General features: G+C 30.2%; 2 protein-coding genes across 2 annotated transcripts in view; both read right to left on the bottom strand.

Annotated features, from left to right (window-relative positions):
* The window catches only part of LOC148307956 (corticotropin-releasing hormone-binding protein), a 42,402-nt gene extending 38,626 nt beyond the window's left edge, over positions 1 to 3,776 (bottom strand). The window contains exon 1 of the mRNA XM_088262546.1: positions 2,748 to 3,776. Within this exon, the coding sequence (XP_088118672.1) occupies positions 2,748 to 2,822 (75 nt within the window). The 5' untranslated portion in view covers positions 2,823 to 3,776. The remainder of the gene's footprint in view (positions 1 to 2,747) is intronic.
* Positions 3,777 to 10,921: 7,145 nt separating this feature from the next.
* Positions 10,922 to 19,615, bottom strand: LOC148307955 (uncharacterized). The gene is made up of 5 exons (XM_088262541.1): positions 19,457 to 19,615; positions 15,865 to 16,052; positions 15,162 to 15,295; positions 12,159 to 12,334; positions 10,922 to 11,383 (listed from the first exon to the last, which is right to left on the bottom strand). Exons 1-5 carry the CDS (start codon positions 19,613 to 19,615, stop codon positions 10,922 to 10,924), a joined length of 1,119 nt encoding a protein of 372 aa, XP_088118667.1.
* Positions 19,616 to 20,692: the final 1,077 nt, after the last annotated feature.

Raw genomic sequence — 20,692 nt, 5'->3', positions numbered from 1 at the left:
GAGCTTTCAGCTTATACGGCTATGGAAAAATCGGAAAGACCATAACTGGTGTTTGTGCTTTGTTAACATTACTAGTCACTTTTTCCTATTTGAAAAATAAACTAAATATATTTTTTTAAAAATCATGAGTCAATGCAAGGTTTTTTTTTAATGAAATACACCGTCATCTTAAAAGCATTAAATATTAAAATTAAAATGTAACTTTGTTTTTAAATCACCATAAATATTTTACTATAACTATGGTATATTATAATGTCCACAGGTTTCGAAGCCAACCGCTGATTCGAGTGATGTTGAGTGATTGGAAACATTAAATGGAAGATAACTAAGTTAGTGGTTCAAATATAAATTACATGCATATAATATTGTGTTTATAACTTTGTTTGGCGATTTTTAAATGGTTTAATGGTTCAAATACGAGTACTCAATCTTCTAATTTATATTTTTTAACACTCATGTGAAAAAGGCATTTTTTTAAAACCTTTCAGCTTTAAAATGATATGCGTACATCCTTAACCATTTAATTCATGGTAAATACCCTTAACATAATGTTTTTTTGTATATATATATATTGCTTTTTTAATGTGTTATTTTACTTTTTTTCTATAGGATATTTCTAAATGTATACATATGTATTTCTTTTCATGTGAGATTGCACGATGCCGATCTTTAAAATTTTAAAATATTTCCATTTGTTCTTTAATATTTTGGATTCATTTAGTTAATTTTTTTTAATCATCACCACTTTAATTGGTTAAATATTACCACTGTGTCGATTGTGAGTATCAATTCAATCAACGAAGAAATTTTACTGAATTTAAAAAAAAAATGTAATAATTAAAAGCAATTTTTTTTAAGAAAAGCACATTTTTTTGAAGAAAAATAAAAGGGTAGATGAGCGTTTAAATTTTCAAATAAATATGACATCAAACGTTTACTAAGTATTCCTCAAATTAAAAATAGATCTTACTTTGAAAAAATATTAATAATTAAAATAAAAAATTTATATTGCAAAAGTTTAATTTTTTTTAATGAAAACATAATTTTGTTAAATTCGAGAGCGAAAAAAAATATTTTTTGTCTCAAATGTCATAATTTGGAATGGAAAATATTTGGTGCTTGACTCTTCAAATAAATCAGGGGGCATATCAAATAAATCATGATATGCCCCCTAATAACGACACTTATCATCCCCCGAGACATATTAATAATATTCAGTGGCCCAATTTATTTTATATCGCATCTTTATGTCCTTATCCATACCCAACGGTCCTTTAAGGGGCATTGCAAAGGTATTAAAGATAAGACCGTATTAATTAATCGTCAATTACTACATAAAGGCAAGGCAATCAGCCCTGTGCTCCTGATTCATGGATCTACATTAAAATATAATTAATAAGATTCCAAAGCATCCAAAGTCATGGTTTTTGAAAGAGATTGTCCTGGTTCTAACCATAATGTATGGAAATGAAGCACGAAATTGGCAAAATAAGGATCAAAGTAGACTGAATGCAGTCGGAATGAGATCTCACAGACAAATATGTAGCATTACGATGTATCTATATGATAGATTTTTAATGGTGATGTATGTTAAAAACAGAAGTCTGAGGATAAGCATTTACGATCAAATTTAAAAAAGCGTGTTTAAATGGTTTAGGCATGTGAATCGAATGAGTGGTTGTTTAGTTAGTTCAGAAGGAGTTTATCAGTAAGAAGTTCAGGGCGGCCCGGCGGACATTACAAATATTTCAACGGCATTTTTACAAAAAATATGTCGAAGGTAATTGTTTAAATGTATAAAGTATAAAAATATTGAATTCTAGTATACCTACGATGACCTTTAACCGATGATTTTTAAGGGAAGCCTTCCGGTGATATTTAAAACTCAATAAGATGTTTGTAATAAATTAAAGATATCAATTACAAACATGAAAAAATTCTGTTCATACTTAGAATTGTCGTAAACTTTTATTCAATCAAATTGACTTTTAATATTCGATGAAGATTTTTATGTTTAATTTAATATAAAATAAATCGAAAACAGTTAAACAATATTCGAGATATGATTTTATATAAACAAAATTTAAAAAAATAAATAAAAAACATTTTTACATAATAATATGATAAATTAATAAAGGCAAAATAATTGAGTGATTCAATTTTTATTTGAAATTGATTTAATACTTTTCAGCTTGAAACAAATAAATAAATATTTTTATCTTAAAAAAATACTGAATACAATTCATTGAAGGAGATATTTAAAATATGTCATAATATAATTTTTTTAATGTGATATTTACCAAGTGAAAATTAAATTAAAATCCGAAGGGAGGCAATTTTTTGACCATTTGACATAAAAATATTACGTTTATTATTTTGAATCCGACGTTTTAGCTTATTTAAATCGAATGGTATTTTTCCTTTATCTGCTGTAAAAACATTTTATCAAATATTTAATTCAATTTGAAAATAACTAGTTGAAAACCATTTTTTCGAGATTCCCCGTGGTAAGCATTTTACAACTTCTGTTGAATGTATGTACATATTATTGTTTAAACAAGGGATATAACTTTCATCTTGGTACGGTAACATTTATCTACAGAAAGACAAAACCAGTTTTATAGTATCATATAGATAAAAAGATACGATTTATCTGTGTCTGCGAACACAGACCATCGTCAGTTTTATCTAATTGAGAAATCGGAAACAAAATTAATTTCAAAGTTAACAAGCTATTGTAAACTTACCTGATAAGCAGTCTGGCCTGTTGTAAAGTAAAAAGCGATGTTGAGGTTGAGGATAAACGCGACGGAAGCACGCATTTTGACACGAAACTTTTTGATTTTTTAAGTTAATATTTTCAGCACGGATTTCACGCGACGAAAAGCTTGCTAGCACTTACGTGCTTACTTACAACGACATTTTGTCATTTTTAATCGAAGTAAATTGTGTGTTTTGGAATGTTTGTATTGAACCTTGTATTGGAGCTTTTATGTTCGCGGCAAAAAGCTTATTGCGATCGGGGCGTCGCGACGTCAGCTCTTATAGCGTCGGCTCTACCAGGGCGCAACTCGTACGCGTTTCATCACCCTAACAACCTTTATATAGTCGTACAACCCTCATACACTTCTCGGCTGTAGAGTATTTCCGTCAGCGAGCGAATAGTAATAAAAACCACAGGTATTATGCAACTTATATCCTTCGAGAATAGTTCTTACTGCTCCATCCAATTTTATTTTCTTTCTTTTGATAATATGATAATACGATACATTAAAAGTATATTTGTCGTTTTAATAGTCACTTTGTATTATAAACCACTTTTAACTTAAAGTAAATTGCGTATTTTTCTGATTTTATAAACTTCCATGAAGATTCCGTCATTGGACTTTAAGGAATTTAAGTTTTTATTCATTATATTATTGTACATATTTAGACTTGATTTACGCATTTTTATAATATTGTATTTAATTTCGTCCTGCATCGTTTTTAATATGTTATACGTACTAGTTTATTAAATAACCACTTAATCACTTCACTTCACAATGAAAATAATGATACTTCCTCACATTTTTGATAAAGGTTGTGATAAAATGTTCAGTATTAGTATCGTCCCAATTAGTACGAATTTAAATTGCCTGCTCTTTTTTTGTATTTGTGTATTTTAAAATACTTTCTTTATTTTCAAGAAATCGATAGGAATAATTGCATCGCATTACCGAGCACAAAAAGGCACGGACGCTTTAAATAATGATGTCTTTCTCATTCCACATAGAAACAAAGACTTATGCGAAGAGATCTCTTTTATATGAACACAGTCATGTTTTCCGTGTTACGTGTGCACTAACACCAGTTCGCAGGCACACATATCGGGAGTACAAATTTACTTTGGCGTTATAAAGGCATTAGCGAGTAAATAGGTATCGCCGTGTCTTTTCTTGATACCAACACGCTACAGCAACGCATATGTGTTGTTGTAATTTCTGCAGATCGGTATTAGGCAACTCTTTTATGATAATTAATTTTATATTATTTCTTGACATCTCAACATAGATAAAAAAGAATATAGAATTCTGAGCCTTTACGGGGCTTACTACCGTCATAGGCTGGTTTGAGTGATCATTTTACAGACGTGTAACATTCACCAATTCTACCCATGATTGACAACCCCACTACTAAAATTCTTAGAACTTCCATATATATGATCCAATTTCGTAACATAGTACTTGAATCACTAGAATATCACTAGACATCTGTTGGTGAGATGAATAAGCTTTTTTTATTGAGCAGAAACTCTTTCATTTCATTTGTGAAAAAGTATTGGGATACACTCAACATGTTGTAAATCATTACAAACATATACAACAAATATAAGTATATTTATATACATACTCATATATCCAGTTGACATCTACTTATCCAAACGAAATACAGTGCCGGCATTAGCATATAGGCGAACACACGATCTATTTTGTAATCTATTTTGTAAATTAAAAGTATTGTTTTAAATTTAAAAAGTTTTGATTGAAGTAAAACCTCAGCAGAATAAAGATAATTCATTACTTCATCACTTTATAAAACAAAATAATTGAAACAATGAAAGTACTTAAGATAAACTTAAAACATCAACACGAAATTAAATCGACAGTAAATTTTGTGACTAAGACGAAAGTATCTGTACAAATAAATAAAAAATACTTTGAAACCGTATAAAATGGGTATAACAATGACAACATTATTTAAAATCCGTTTAAAACTTCATTAATATACCTGAGAATATTATTATAAAAATTAAATTAAATTACAAATTATTTTTAATGGATATTAACGAAGCCTTTCAAAGGTCAATGATAAGTACTCCCACGTGTTAACAATGACAGTATAAAAGACAATGTATACATCTATTTAAGTACTTACCAGATCATATTCTGGCAACACCAATAAAAGTGCAAGAAACCTCCTACAGATGTCTCCGTATAAAAAAAATATATTCTGCCACTCTTTCCGGTCCAACACTCAATACTATGTCAACATTTCCTCATCATTTGAATTGATTTCCACAACTATATAATAACAAATTCAAAAATAAATAAATGACAATATTTTTATTAATATTTATCCTTCTGATCTTAAGGTACGATTCCCTATCTCTAGCATAGTATTTTTTCAAAAAGACACCACATTTAACATTTTTAAATAACAACGTTTTGAAAGTCTTTTGAAAAGTGACTTTTGTTTTATTTTAGTTGTTATATTCTCATAACAATCTTTAATTTTTCTCCGCACATGTTTTTGTATTTTTTTTTAATAACACATCATTTTCTTGAATGTTACTCGCAGATTTTTTGTAGCACATTTTATAAACTTTATAAAATAAAACAACTTTGTTTTTACCATTTTTATTGGTACACTTTTTTAACTTTAACCTAACCATGAGTATTTCAATGTTTTAGAATTAGTACATAAACCCTGATGATGACAAGGTTCTTGTCGAAAGCGGTTGGAAAAAGTGTACCAATAAAAGTGGTTAAAACAAAGTTATTTTATTTTATAATTTTAATAACATATCATTTTAACAATCTTTTTACAACTTAATTTTGTGATTGTAAAGTAACGATCTCTTCAATTACGTTTCAGAAACTAGGATATTACTATCTTCGTTTGAGCCCTGGCGTTAATTTGCCTTTATCGTAAATTAGATGAAGCCCAGGTGATCAGTCCAATGCTTCGGATAATTGGATCTTAGAATGGGATAACATAAGTGAACGAACTCATAGTGGAGTAAATTAATGCTATAAGAGCAAAGAAATTATAATGATCTTGTAACCCCTGTAAATACCTAGACTTCCATATTCTTCTTAATTTTTGTAGAGACATTAAAATGTATCTTAGGGTTCTTTCATCACAAAAGCTATTAGGGAAAATTTTCATTGATAAGGATGAAAAAAAAGATGCTTACACATATTTCAATAATGATCAAAAATTCCAATACAATTATACGGTGACATCTCAACACAGATGAAGAAAAATATTGAAGACAGGGTATTGGACACATCCGAAATGCGTTGAATATAAACATCCCCTAGACTAACGAAGTTAAAATGTGGGCGATAGTATAACGCCTACACGAGAAAAAAAATGTTCAATGGAGCTAAACTAAACGTTCATTAGTGGCTATTGATAAAATATCTGTTTTTCTCTGTGTAAGCGCTTCGAGCTTTAGTCAATATTGAAGTAGGAAATGTAAATGAAATTGTTCGCGAAACTCCCACAAGCAGTAGGCAGTTCTTGCAAATTCTGGGCATTTGTTAAGTACATAGTTTTAATTTAGCGCGCAGCGAATGCATTGTTTGAAGATTATGTAGGTACACATTAAGTCACGTGTGAATATTTACTTGTGTAATTTTTTCAAGTTACTAGATATGTTCCATTCTAGGACAGCGGCATACAGTCTGGAACCTTTATCTGTGATATTAAGCCTTGGTACATATTTCGCATCAAGTACAAATGGTTTTTGCAGGACAAGCTTGTAAAACTTCAGAGAGATTTTTATTTTTTAATCAAAGTATAACTTTGTTTTAAAATCACTATAAATAACTTATTATAACTTAATTACAATGTCCTCCGATTTCCAAACTAGCCACTTATTTCCGCTTTGAAATCGGTAGACATTAAAATTGAGTTATAATAAAATAGTTATACTGATTTTAAAACAAAGTAATATTTTAATTTTAAAAATAGTGAACCACAAAGTTATTGCTTCAATTTTTGCTTAAAGTTTTCGTAAAAGACAACATAAAAAAACAACTTTTTTTCTCAAATTAAAAATATAACACTCTTCCAATCATTCATCGTTCACTTTGCGTAATACCACTTTTAAAAAAAGTAGTATTATACGTTTTTAAAGTAAAATATTTAGTTCAATAATTATTTTTAACATACGTACATAGTCTTCAACATCGACATCAGATTTATCAAAAGTATGACGACAATTTTTTGATTATTTTAATCGGTAAAAAAAATACCTTTTGCTAAATATTTCTTTCGTACTTTCTACGCCAACGGAAAATATAAATCTTTGTTTTTGGAGATTATCTTGAAAAATAATAAACTATTTTTTTCAGATTACAGTAAATGTTTATTAATGAAAGTAAAAATACTTTCATTTAATGTTTTACATTTTATGAGTGATAAATCCGTCTTTGCAGGTTAAAAATAGCCTGATTAATTATTCATGCAGACGAGGAATAATTATTTATACCGAAAGTCTCGAGTTGAAGTGTACGTGATCTGTCATTAAGCTGAGCTTACGTATTAAAGCTTAAGCATTCAGTACCTCGTTTTCTTCAACGATACTTAAAAATAAAAGTGGCGCTTATTCTTCTCTTAGTAAACAATACGAGTACTTGTAATTGGAATACGCTACAAAAAATCCAAGTTTGTCCCGGTTACGCGTTGTTGTGGCTCAGTTTTGTTAAATGTAAATGAAAGAAAAGAGAGGACTTATTTATATTATGTTTGATTTCACAATACTTGTTGGTACCTTAGAAAAATTTAAGACGCTATGAAAAACACAATTTCTGCCAAGAGCAATATTATAGCGTGTTTTGTTGTTTTCTCCAATAGATGGCGTTGTCATTGCATTAAGAAAACTAAAAAAAACTATTTTTGCCTGTCACTATTAAAAACATTGTCCGCCTCCGTAGTGTAATGGTCAGCACGCTCGGCTACCGTTCTGGAGGTCCCGTGTTCGATTCCCAAGGGGGGTAAAATAAATATAAGTGATTTTTTCACTGATACATATATTCAATACTACCCTGGGCTGGTACCTGAAGCGGAGGGCTGATCACCTTTCCTTCATGTGTAAACGATCAAGATAACACTGCGTTTATATAACGCAGTGCCCTATGCACCATTGGGGTGCGGATAAGGGTTTTACTTACTTTTAAAAACAACTCACAGAAATATGGACATTTTAAGGAAAATAATAAATATGTTAATATTTTCACTTTTATAATATAATATTTACAGAGATAAATTTAAATACGCGCGGTTTCATTTACTGCGTTGTGTAAAAAATTCTAAGTAGTTGTCGAATGACTAGGAGATTTTAAATTTTTAAAGAATCAACAATAATATTTTTATTTATACAGATTAAAAAATACATTTTTAACGTTCCCTATGATTGTTTAGTGGATATTATCATAAACTTTACCAACACGTACGAATTTTTTAGCAAAAATTTCATTGAATTAATTTTTGTGTGACGATATTTTAGAACCTTAAACTTCTACGATTCTTAAATTTTTTGAGTTGAATCATCATTCTTTTATAACGAAAGAACATATTTAGATATCTATGATTTCCAGGGAACATGACCGGATATTTGGATTGCATATATAACATTTTATAACATTTTATATCCCCATCGTCACCGCGTTTTCCCGAAGCGTTAAACTGATCGACTCAATTTGGTACCTTATGCACCAATTTGTTGCAGTTTTGGACAGAAATGTAACCTCTTATTGCTTTTTATCTGATATAGTTTTTATTAATATATTAACTTCTTACATTAGAGATATTTTATTTGTAAATAATCGTGAATTAAAAAGAGTTTTGTAATTGAGATGATTTTAAGATGTGGATATTGTTTTCCTATAAATTTTGTTTGAGAAAGCGAACTAATTTAAGTTTTACGAGTATCAAACCATGCATGGAGTTCACATCCTTTGTACTTTTCGAATAAATTAATGTGTAATGAAGATTCCATTAGACTTAAAATACCCCCTCGCCGTACATTGCGCTTATCACAGGGGAAATAAACCCTTATCTTATCGTGGGAAGTACTCAGATAGCTCTTTATAGCTTTTAACATACAGTTTCTATCAAAATGCTTATTCTTAATTAAAAATTATTTCATTAAAATTTTCTTATGAAATTAGTCAAAAAGCATAATAAAATACCACGTACATACACAAACGTATATTCATTTACAACATTTTTGATGTGTCCAGAGGCGTGCATTCTATATAGGCAGAAAGCAGTGCTTACCTTGGATTACTCGCTTTCCATAAAGACACACGTCCAGTGCCCACTACGCCTAATCCTTACCCAACCCTGGGTTTCTCCAATTAGGAGTTATATTTTCATTGTGACATCTCAACATGATGAAGAAGAATAAAGATTTCTGGGTGTTTACAGGGCTTACGACCTGTTGCAGGCTGGCTTAAGTGATCACGTGCAACATTTACGATTCTACTTATGATTGACAACCACACTACATGAGTTTTTGTAACTCATATATATATATATATATATATATATATATATATATATATATATATATATATATATATATATATATATATATATATATATATATATATATATATATATATATATATATATATATATATATATATATATATATATATATATATATATATATATATATATATATATATATATATATATATATATATATATATATATATATATATATATATATATATATATATATATATATATATATATATATATATATATATATATATATATGATATAATTCATACGTCTCTTCATGTGCGAGTTTGTGGGAGTATCTATGGTTTATTTAAATAAACCTTTTATTTAACAGAGACTTAAAATATATCAATGTAAATATGTATATTTATACATACATATATACACACACATAGAATGTTGAAGAGGTGCCACAGAGCTTAATCAGAATACTTAGTAGTCTACCATCTCTGCCTACCCAGCAGATAAGCTGCGTCATATTTAGTTACTTACTGAGAAAGGTTATTTTTTTCTCATGCAAAATACATATTTATAAAAATAAATAATGATCGAACCGATTTCGTTAAAAACTTTCGTTCGCTTTGCCAAATCAGCTCCTCAAACCATTTCATCTTCATCCACATCGTGTTTACATACTCGTAGTTAGAATCTGAGGGAAAACTTTCATACTTCCACATGTAGGATGTGGAATAAAGTTTGAGCATCATCAAATATGTAGGCAAATCTGAATACTGAGTAGACTCTCAAGGGATAAACAAAATGATGAATTATATTCACGGATTTTATTCATTTCCAATATTACAAATTTTCAAGTTTTCTTATATAAATCATATTAAACTATTTTCAATGTAAATATTTATAAATATTCATAAATAGTGACAACAAGACATGGTTTTTATTATAACTATGGATGCCCTAAAAATAAATAAGTGTTTATTTCAAATCAAATAAATCAACATATTATACAAAATCATACATTTAATAAATAAATAAATGTTTGAGTCAGATATGATATTAAAAAAAAAAACTAACAAACTCTTACACAATTTTAAGAAAACCGAGAGTATTTTTTTTTAATTTTCCATTTTCGTGTTATGGTAAAAGGCAATTGACCACTTAGGAAATTCTGTTTGAATTTATTTATGTTTTGTATTAAACCATATATTGTTTAATAATATTGTTAATTTATTAATATCTATATTTTTTTACCATTTCAGTTATATTTATTTTAACGGCTAGTTTTTGATTTCTTTTCATTTACAATTTCATCATGTCGTACCACAAAATAAATGCCGAAACAATAATATAAAAATATGTTTTTGTGAAAGCCGTATTAATTTTGAGAAAATCAGAATTAATAAATTGATGAATTAAAATAAACACCGTAGCCTGATAATGGCCTTACGAGGCAAAATAATTGTCATGAAACTTATTTTTATGTGTTTTATAAAATAAACATAAAATGCAACCTAGTAGACCCTAAAAATCAGTGTTTGATTTATTTAAATATTTTTTTTTAAATTTCATGTTAATACTTACGTAACCTTCACTTTTTCTTTTCTTATAAATATAAAGCTTAATAATAAATAAACATTATCAGTATCTAAAAACTAACGACATATTACGGATTGATAAAAGGTGACGAGCTTTTAAGTTGCACTTTATTGACCGGCAAATCTATCGTGTATTCCGTTAGAACCTCTTGTTGGGGAGGAACACCCCCAAAATGATCCCCCGGCGCTGACAGGGTTGGCATAAGTCCCGGATATAGCTGGGGCTGAGGATATGCATCACTCGGCGACACGCTGTATACGGGGTACACACTCTGAGGGTTGGCGACGTTGTAGACAGACCTCTTCATCTGCTTACCACTGTCAGATACCCAGGACTTCGAGTTGCCATCAAACCGGTATTTTATAAAGTCGCTGCTTGGTTTTTCTTCAAAAGGTGGAACCCATTCCTCTAATTTGAAAGTTACAGGCGGTTGGAGTGGGCGATCGTAGCCGCGTTTCTCGAATGTCGTGTCAAAAGATGTGGGCGGAAATGAATGGTACAAGCCGTAATTCACCGGACTAGTAGCGATCTAGAACAAAATATCTGTTCATCTTTATTATTACAAGGGCACGGACCTGTGAAAATATGGGCAAAATTGAAAAAAAAATTTTTCTCATGTAATTAAATTGAATGAAGGTTCAACCTGCAATTAAAAAAATATGAGCAATTTTTAAATTTTTTGAAAAAGTGCCCAAAATTTGTTAAGTTATTATGCTATGGTAAAAAACTCATTCATGTCCTTTAGAATGGGGATATTCCCATGAACTTAAAAAGAAAAGTATTTGAAACATGTATCCTCTCTGTATCTGAAAACTATTACTGTAACCACGAGGACCATACATAAATTAAAATTTACACAGCTATCTTCGGAGAGATAAATGCTAGGCATAAGTCTGAGAAATTAAAAAAAAACGAGGAAACTAGACGCCGAACAAAAGTTATTGATAATGTAGATCGTATTGCCAGACTAAAATTGCAATGGGCAAGTCATATTGCGAACAGAGAATGGACAAATGGACATCTAGAATTCTGCAATGGAGACCATGGGATATGAAAAAATTAATAACCCGTCCTTAGAAAATATAGGCCAATTACACTGTCCCCATAGTAAGTGCATTAAAAAAGGCCCAATCAAGAGAAGTCTAGAAAAATAGAAAAGGCCTACACCTAGCAGTGGAGAGATGACTGATAAAGAAGATAGTTATTAGCAATAAAACAAAAATTAATATTAAAAATTAGAGGGTGAAAATCATATAAACATAATTTATTTGAATGAAATATGACGATACCTAAATAAATCCTACCTTCTTCAGTCCTTGGATAGAAGATAGTATTAATGCGAGCTTTGCGAGGAGAAGAGCTTTTCCTCCGAGAACTGCTAGGAACTGGAACCCCATTGGAACCAGAATCATTCCCATCGACATAATGCCAAACATCATCATCTGTACCATCTGATGACGTCTCCGGTGACGGAACTCAGCTGTAAAAATATCAGTTAAGTATTATGACTTGTTAAAACCGAGTACTTAATTACAAAGTAAGGTAGATTAATAACTGAATTTCTTTATTTTTTAAGAGATCCACTAAATCAGTAATCAATGATTTTTTTAGAAAAAATCAGTAATCAATATTTTTTTTAGAAAAGGGTCGGATCGATATTTTATATTTTATAAGAGTCGGATGAAAAATAAGATCTTATTCTGAATACCCATGTTTTTGCTTTAGATCAACTACGTTATCAAATTCTGATTCATGGATATCATTTTTTTTTAAATCTGATACAGCTGCCGTGAATTCACAATGGTGCCCGTGTAGTAAACTTCTATGAAATTTATAAATCGTAGTCGCACAGGAGAAAGTGACCAACTAACAAAACGTAAAATGTTCAGGGGGGTTATTTAACCGTTTTTACACATTTGTCATTAAAGTAGTTAGTATCATTTTTTGACATCTCATCAAAGATGAAGAAGAATATAGAAGTCTGGGTATTTACGGGGCTTACGACCGTCATAGGCTGGTTTAAGTGATCACTTAAAACACGTGTAACATTCACCAATTCTTTAATTCTTCTTCATCTTTGATGAGATGTCAAAAAATGATATGAAAATAACTCCTGCAATTGGAGATAATCCAGATTTTGTCAACAAGTATTTGGACACACTCAAAATGTTGTAAAGTAGTTAGTCATTTTAACAAGTCAATATGTTATATGTACTTTAAAGTTTAAAATAGCCATGGAATTTTTTCCAGGTCAACATTAAGGTAGTAAGACGTCGAATAATCAAAAAACCCATTTTTGTAAAAAAAATACACTTGGTCATTTTATCCTGTATAAGGATGATATATTGTATAAATTATTTATACGCAAATATCAAGATTTTTTCAACTGCTGGATAAAAGTCTTTGCCTTGCCGGATTCAGTCTACGGGCTTTTTGTTCATGACCACTGGTTTTAATGATAAATGTTTTTCCATTTTTTGAATCAGCTATATCTACGCATCTATTATTTAAAGTTTACTTAGTAAATACCTATATTTATTACAATTAATCGTTATTAGTGTTTCGATACATAACACCGTTTGATAATCACGCTGAATACATAGACACATACAATAGATTTGAATAAATAATGGTATTTAACTTGTAAAATTCAATTGAAATATGTATGTTTGTCAAATAATGTTTTCGTTGTTTTAAAGGAATAACAATCAAAGCCTTTTTTTCAATTTAAAGGCTTATGTGCGGTTGGGACAGAAATGTACATCGAAACGCCCAAACCAATTAAAAATAATTGTTTCTTTTTATTTTGCAGTAACAACGCCTGTATAACTACGTGCAAAAATACTTTTTAGATAAAGAACTTCATCACTCAACAAGAGCAGTTCTTTCTTTTAGAATATTAAATTACTTATTTTATTTTTTTTTTAATATTGCATAACTAAAAACTTAGGGTTTTCTATAAATTCATAAATGTATCAAATTATATGCTATTTTTTGTGATAAAGAATGTACAAGAGTTTGACCAGTTATTAATTTATTTTTCTGAATCGTAAATATTTTTAAAAAAATGCGCCATATATTTTAATTAATCCTGTTTTCTATCGATTCGTTGGACGTAAAAAAGGATAAAAACAGTGTGTGGAAATAAAAACTTTCTCAAGAAGTTGAGACAGTTAATTAAAAGTTACGCTACTAAACATTGTTAGTAAGTGTTAAGAAAGTACATAACCAATAGTGTATATCTTTTTAACTAGATACGTAATAACTTTTCACATATTCTCAACAATGGGATAAAGAAAAACTTCAAAACTAAGGGAAAGTTTGAAAATACATTTCTATCTATCGTCATTTCTTTTGTCACGAATCTGAGGGTTCTTTTATAAAGTATTTCTAGAAGGTAGAGGACTCGTTTTTTTCTGTAGCGATAACTTTCTCAAACAATAATTTTTAACAGAAATATGTCTATTTTTAAGTAAAAACTTCTTTATATTTGAATAACACATTGAAAGATGAGACATAAGGTATGTTTGAAATCTTTTTTTGAAATGATTTTTGAGGAAGATATGCATTTGGTAAAGCTACATTTGATCGATAGTTACAAAAAATCAATGATTAATGATCAATGATCAATGTTTAAGATATTCTGTAATCAAAAGAGAATATTTCAAATCACTCAATATTTGCGAAAGTTGACATTGTAATTCATCGGTTTCTAGTATTTATTGACCCATTTTATTGTGACTCTGATATGAAAAAATAGAGTTTTGACGCCACAACTGTTCGAAGAAAGAGCAAAGAAAATCTCGGAAAAGTTTCCTCCCTTATGCCAAACTTTTCATTCTAGACTCATAGACGAACCGGTGAAATATTCCATTACATATCTTTCCTCATGGGAGAAGCCTTCTGAAAATACAATTGAGATAATAAATACAGTTGAGATATAACGAAGTAAAAAATGCTTGAAAGTCTGTGGAACAGACTAAAATCATCATAAATCTCATGACGATTTATGTGGAATTCACTGGAGCTTAATTTACTTAGTTGAGAGCTTAAGCATTACCTTTTATTCATACTGGAAGACGCCTGGAAACATGATTTTCAATTTTTATGCAACTTATAATTTGACCAGAATATTTTGGTATTTCAAAACCTAGTTCGCAAATCTGGATTCATCCACTAAGTGGATAGACCAAGATTTGTCAGCAAGGATTTGAACCCACCCAAAAATGCTGTGAATATTTTTAAATCATTTACATCTCCAGATTTCACAATATTTCACAAGTAATGCAAGGCTGCAATAAGTATACCTATTTCTTGCTTCTCATCAGAATGAAGAAGATCGACTTTGAGTACGTGTGTATTGAATACTCTAGCCATTCTCTCCAAAACTAAGTATCTCCAGTCTCCCTTCTCAATGTTATCATCAGTTATCTTCGTTTGAGTCATATTTCTAAAAAGAAAAAATGTAATTGTAGATTACAACTAAACCTGAAACCTTTTATAACCATCCACTTAAAACAATAGCCATTGAGATAGTACATTCTAATTTTATACTTACATTATATTTATATGATTTGTGTAAGGTTTTTATGACGTTTATATGTCTATAACATTTATGGAAATGCCTCAAAAGAAGCGTATGATTTAAAATGACGTCAAGATACCTAATTAAATTATCATTTATATTTAAGGTAAATTAAAGTACCCTTGTGGTACTATGCATTTTCCAAAAAATATTAAAATGTATTATAATTTTAAAAAATATATACTTCATTTTATTTTACAGTGGCAAAAAAAACGCACATGACTAGATCAGTCTAATGATGTCGATACCTGCAAAACCCGGTCTCTGCGCCAAAATATTCATGCACCAAAACAGTCTAGCGCCAAAACGGTCTTGCGCCAAAACGTCCTAGATTGGTATTATAGTATTTAAAGGAAGAAAAATTACTAAACTTATATTGTACAAATGTTATTCTCAATGTTTCTTACAAATTCCTTTGTTGTGATTCTGGAGAGATTGGCTGCCCTTGCTTGTTGACCTTTTCATATCTCACAAGTTGGAAACCTTGAACCAGAGGGATGACGTCAGAGCTAAGGGTCCGGTCCAGGGCCACCAATGTTTTCTTCTTCACACACTTCATCATCGTAGGAATGAATTCGTTCTTCACACTGGCGCCCAAGTCACTCTGCATTATCTATACAGACAAGTTAACTTAATAGAGGAAAACCGAGAAAATCTTAGCATTACCAATTATTTCAATTATTTTAATGTGATCAGGTCAGGATTCGGAATAATTGACGGGTGTGTATAAGGAGATGCGTGAATGTGGAAGCGGCGAAAATTGTTGGCAAAGACAGATTGGTGTGGCGCTGTATTCTCTCTGCCCACCCCTGCGGTGAAGTGGGGTAGTGATTAGGTAGCTAGTTAGTTTACAAATAAACAATCTATGTGTTTTCAGGAATAATAAAAAAACAGTATCAAAAATGTACGAACAGTTTTTAAAAAATTCTAGACTTATTGGCAAAACTCCATGTTTTAAACGAATAGCGTTTATGTATTTCATATAAACTGAATTGAACATTCTTTGTATTTTGTAATAGTCCGCATGCTGAGCTACCGTACAGGAGGTCCCAGGTTCGATTCCCAGGGGGGGTCAAATAAATATAAGTGATTTTTTCAGTATAATATTTATTCAATATTACCCTGGCCTGGTACCTGAAGCGGAGGGCTGATCACCTTGCCTTCATGGGTTAGGGATTAAGATAACACTGCGTTTATATGATGCAGTGCCCTATGCACCATTGGGTGCGGATAAGGGTTAGAAAAATAAAAATCGAGCATTGAAAACAAACATTCTTCATTAAATTTCATGTTTCGAAGTCTCTAATAAGCAGTGGCAAATCAGACTAAAAAATCCTTTCATTGACTGTGTTTACACTGGGAGCAGAGTGGCAGCGGTAGCGAACATGTAATATCAAACACTAATGCTTCTATGGATGTGTATATGGGGTAAGATTTCTTCTTATTGGTAATACATATGTAACGTTAAAAGAAAGCAAATGCAAAAATGCCCCCTTTGATATTGCGTTAGAGTTCGCTGTCGCTGCCATTTTTGCTCGTACTATAAACATGAAATCCCTGAAATCTTTCTCTCTGAAATTCCTTTTTTAATATGCGTATTTTCAGGATTAGATTTAAAACTGTTCTTGCTTCCATTTTAATTTTTAATTAAATCTATCGAATTCTAGACATATCACGTATTTTATAGCATATATCTGAAACAGGATTTTTTCATTTATATTTGAGTTAAGTGTCAGACAGTCTGAGCTATTTTTTTAAATCACTTTTTTTTAAATATCTCTGTACCATACTTCACACATTAAGAGTTTGGTAAAATTCATCTGAGGGATTGCATTTTGACTGCATTTAGTCTACTTTCGTTGTTAAATAATTTTTTTACCAACTTCATGGTTCACTTCCATATATTAGAGTTGGAACAAGAACTCCGTTTTGTACTGCCAGTTTATTTCTGTAATAGGTTTTTATTTGCTATTACCGGTTTTACTGCACCATTTATTCTGTTTCCAGCATTCACTCTCCTTTCTTTATCATTATCAATCTTTCCATCCCTATAAAACATACTTCCCAAATATACGAAATCATGTACCATACATTTTTATTTAAATTTACACTATGTATAAGTAAATACCACCATTTCTTTAAACCTTTTCATATTTTTGAATTTTTGCAAATAAATAATACATCTGAAGCAATAATTGAGCGTTCTTTGACATTACACCTAGTTTTAAAGGTTCACGACCGTTACTCTTCGTGAAAAAGGATGAATGGAAGTGTAACATATAAGAGTAAGATAATATGACATAAATCCTGAATGTATCTGATATCGCTGTGGGAAGATGATAAAACGCCGATAAGTCACGTTTCGCAGAAGATAATAATCAAAGATTGTGAGGAACTAGAAACTGGTCTTGATATGGTTCTGTAGAAAATCCCTGCCAACAAGTTTACTAATTACCCAGAAAAATTATATATTAATACAAATTATCACTGCTTTTTACTCCTAATAAACCGGGGTCTAAAGTTACATTTGTTCAAAATAATAACTCCGTAGATGCACTTAACTTTACTAGAAAGATCTTTGCAGATTGAAGAGTACTTAATGGCCCTTTTTTAATTACCTAACGTCCAAGTGACTCAAAAATCTAGCTACGGCTTATGCAACACCGCTTATTGTGACCCTACTTAGGATTCAAATGTTTCATAGCCTACTCGCGAGTGGATTTACTCATTCTTAAGTTACTATAATTTTTAATTTATATTAAATATACTTAAATATTATATATGTCACTGGTTAGCGTTACTGACCGCTCACTAATATCACTCAAATGGCAATGGGCAGGACATATTGCAAGACAGGACCCCACAAGATAAACCCTAAAATTTTAAGATTAAGAGAGACCTTCGGAGAACAAAAGAGGCGTCGGAAGACCCCAAAAGAGATGGTCTGATGACATAGTCGGTGTGGGTGGTAGAAACTGGCTGCAAGCAGTAACTGATCGAAAGAAACGGAAAGATATGGTAGAGGCCTATATCCAGTAGTGGAGGACAGAGGGCTCATGAAGAATAAGAAAGAAGGAGAAGAAGATACATTGCCATTTACAAAAGAAAACTGTACACAAGAAAAATTGAAAAGATTTTGTTTTCAGCTTTTTGATTTGGAATCATCTTAATGTTTTTTTGTTTTTTGTTAAAATCATATATTTGTAGTTTATATTAGCACTTTTCATCTAATTTTATTTCTGATATCTATTGTATTCTTGCCAATGCCCTTTTATTATAACCTTAAATAAAATGTAAACTCACCCAAAGGCATGGCCTTTGTGGGATGTTTTTATGTTGTTTTAATATTTTATATTTTTTTGTATTTGTATATTGTAAAATGCGTTAAAAAAAAGGAATGATTCGAAAAATACTTGATGTTAAAAAAAGCAATGATGAGGACAAATCGATTCGATCGATTCGAGTTCGAAAATCGATCGAACTGTTGAGAATCGAGTGAGTACCTACGCTTTTAAAGATATTTTCTTTAAATTTAAGTACTGTCAACAACGTTGAGATAGATACCGTGTCTTCATAGGAAATGAGTAATTCAAAATTAAAATATAATAGAAAAAACATTAACACCCTATAAAATTTCCTCCGATAAAGCGGAACTTATCTTACGTAGGGAGTTTACTGTTTATTTTAAGGTAAGGTAAGATTATTTTAAGATTAATTTAAGTAACGTCCTTATGATATACCTTTTTTGAGCAACAACAATGCAATCGAAAACATTAAAAATTCTAAGGTGTAGTTTTATTACTTTTAACAGAGGACTCTGTTATCGTCTTCAATAAAGCCCTTATTAAAAAATAGTTTGTATTTCTGTGTCACACATGTTTTTGTTTATATAGGGTTATAAAAAAAGCGTAAATTAAAATGCAACGATGTTAAAATTTCCAAGAAATTGGCAAATGACTATAGGAGATTTAATATTTTAAACAAACAAACGTTTTATTTTTAATAAATATTATATACCTTTTTTGAGCAATCTTTCCATAGAACTCGAACCACTTCAGCCCCGTCAAGCCACAAATCTGCCATGAAACTGTTGATGTGGTCTGAAATTGGAGCGGGCTGAGAAGTGCTCCGCTGAACATTTTCAGTTTCGGCATTTATCAGACCACAGACTGCCATGAAGACAATCGATGAAAGAGGAATCGTAATTTTCATTTCAAGCTTTTTAAAATACGTTTTGCTGAAATCACAATGATGATACTTAGAAAATATGTAAATGTGCAGTATTATTTGTAGATAAATAACCTTTAAGAGTTTACATAAACAGTTGACATAAATAATATTTTAAAAATTAAATTAACTCAGACATGTTTTAGTGTTGTACTGGCATATTATTTAGTAAAATAACAACTGTTTAGTTTTTCCATTTCAATTTTATTTGACCAGTGACCAGGTTTTGTCGTAACCGATATCATCAGACTGGTGGTAGGCTAGATAAAATTATATATTATATTTACAACAAGGCAGGGGTTAAAAACTTTGATTTTATATAATTTTTTAGGAAAATCTTATTCTAATTTTATTTTTTAAGAAAAATACTATGAAATCTAAAATAAAAACCTTCATGTATTTAAGGATCAAGATGACAAGACTTTGATATAATTCAGTGCCCTATGCACCAATAAGTGTGAATGGGGATGAGAAGAATATGTACGTTCTTATTTTTTAAGAAACATTTCGGATAAAATATTTTTCATGATTCTATATTTTTCTAGAAAAGTGATTAATGTTTACTGAGAAAACCCTGATTTACAATGAACAACAGATACTTTTTGAAACTTTTAAACTTCTCGAATAAACGAATTTATAATATATCAGTATTCTACCGGTTCAGATTTTTATTCAAAATCACAAATATAAAATGTTGGTATCAAACACAAAAGGCTTCAATGGGATAAGAATATTCTTAAAGATAAGTATCTTTGGGATTTTCTCTCATACGTATTTCGGCAAGAATAATCGAGGGTTGAAGAATGGGATTCGAATGATCCTTTAACAAATATATTTATCTATCTCTTTTCAGTGAATTTCCTCTCTAAACGCACGAACAATGCGACTAACATGTAAGTTAAGATTTGTCGAAAATATCTGCCTAAATTGAATGATCATTCCACATGCTTGATTTCCAAGTTGCGTAGAGAAAATATTTTTCTGATTTGATAGAAAGCTCCCATCATAATAAGCTTTTATTATATG

Source organism: Brachycentrus maculatus, unplaced genomic scaffold (genome assembly GCF_059751285.1).
Source record: "Brachycentrus maculatus isolate JH-2025_06_01 unplaced genomic scaffold, ASM5975128v1 h1tg000183l, whole genome shotgun sequence".
NCBI lineage: Eukaryota > Metazoa > Arthropoda > Insecta > Trichoptera > Brachycentridae > Brachycentrus > Brachycentrus maculatus.
The sequence above is the reverse complement of the archived record's forward strand: the minus strand, read 5'-3'. Positions and strand labels throughout refer to the sequence as shown.

Coding starts and splice junctions, on each gene's coding strand:
- LOC148307955 (XM_088262541.1), bottom strand. CDS start 19,615: ATGGCAGTCTGTGGTCTGATAAATGCCGAAACTGAAAATGTTCAGCGG. Junction 12,335..15,161: donor TGATGAGAAGCAAGAAATAG/GTATACTTATTG, acceptor ATATTTTTACAG/CTGAGTTCCGTCACCGGAGA. Junction 11,384..12,158: donor CTATCCAAGGACTGAAGAAG/GTAGGATTTATT, acceptor ATTTTGTTCTAG/ATCGCTACTAGTCCGGTGAA.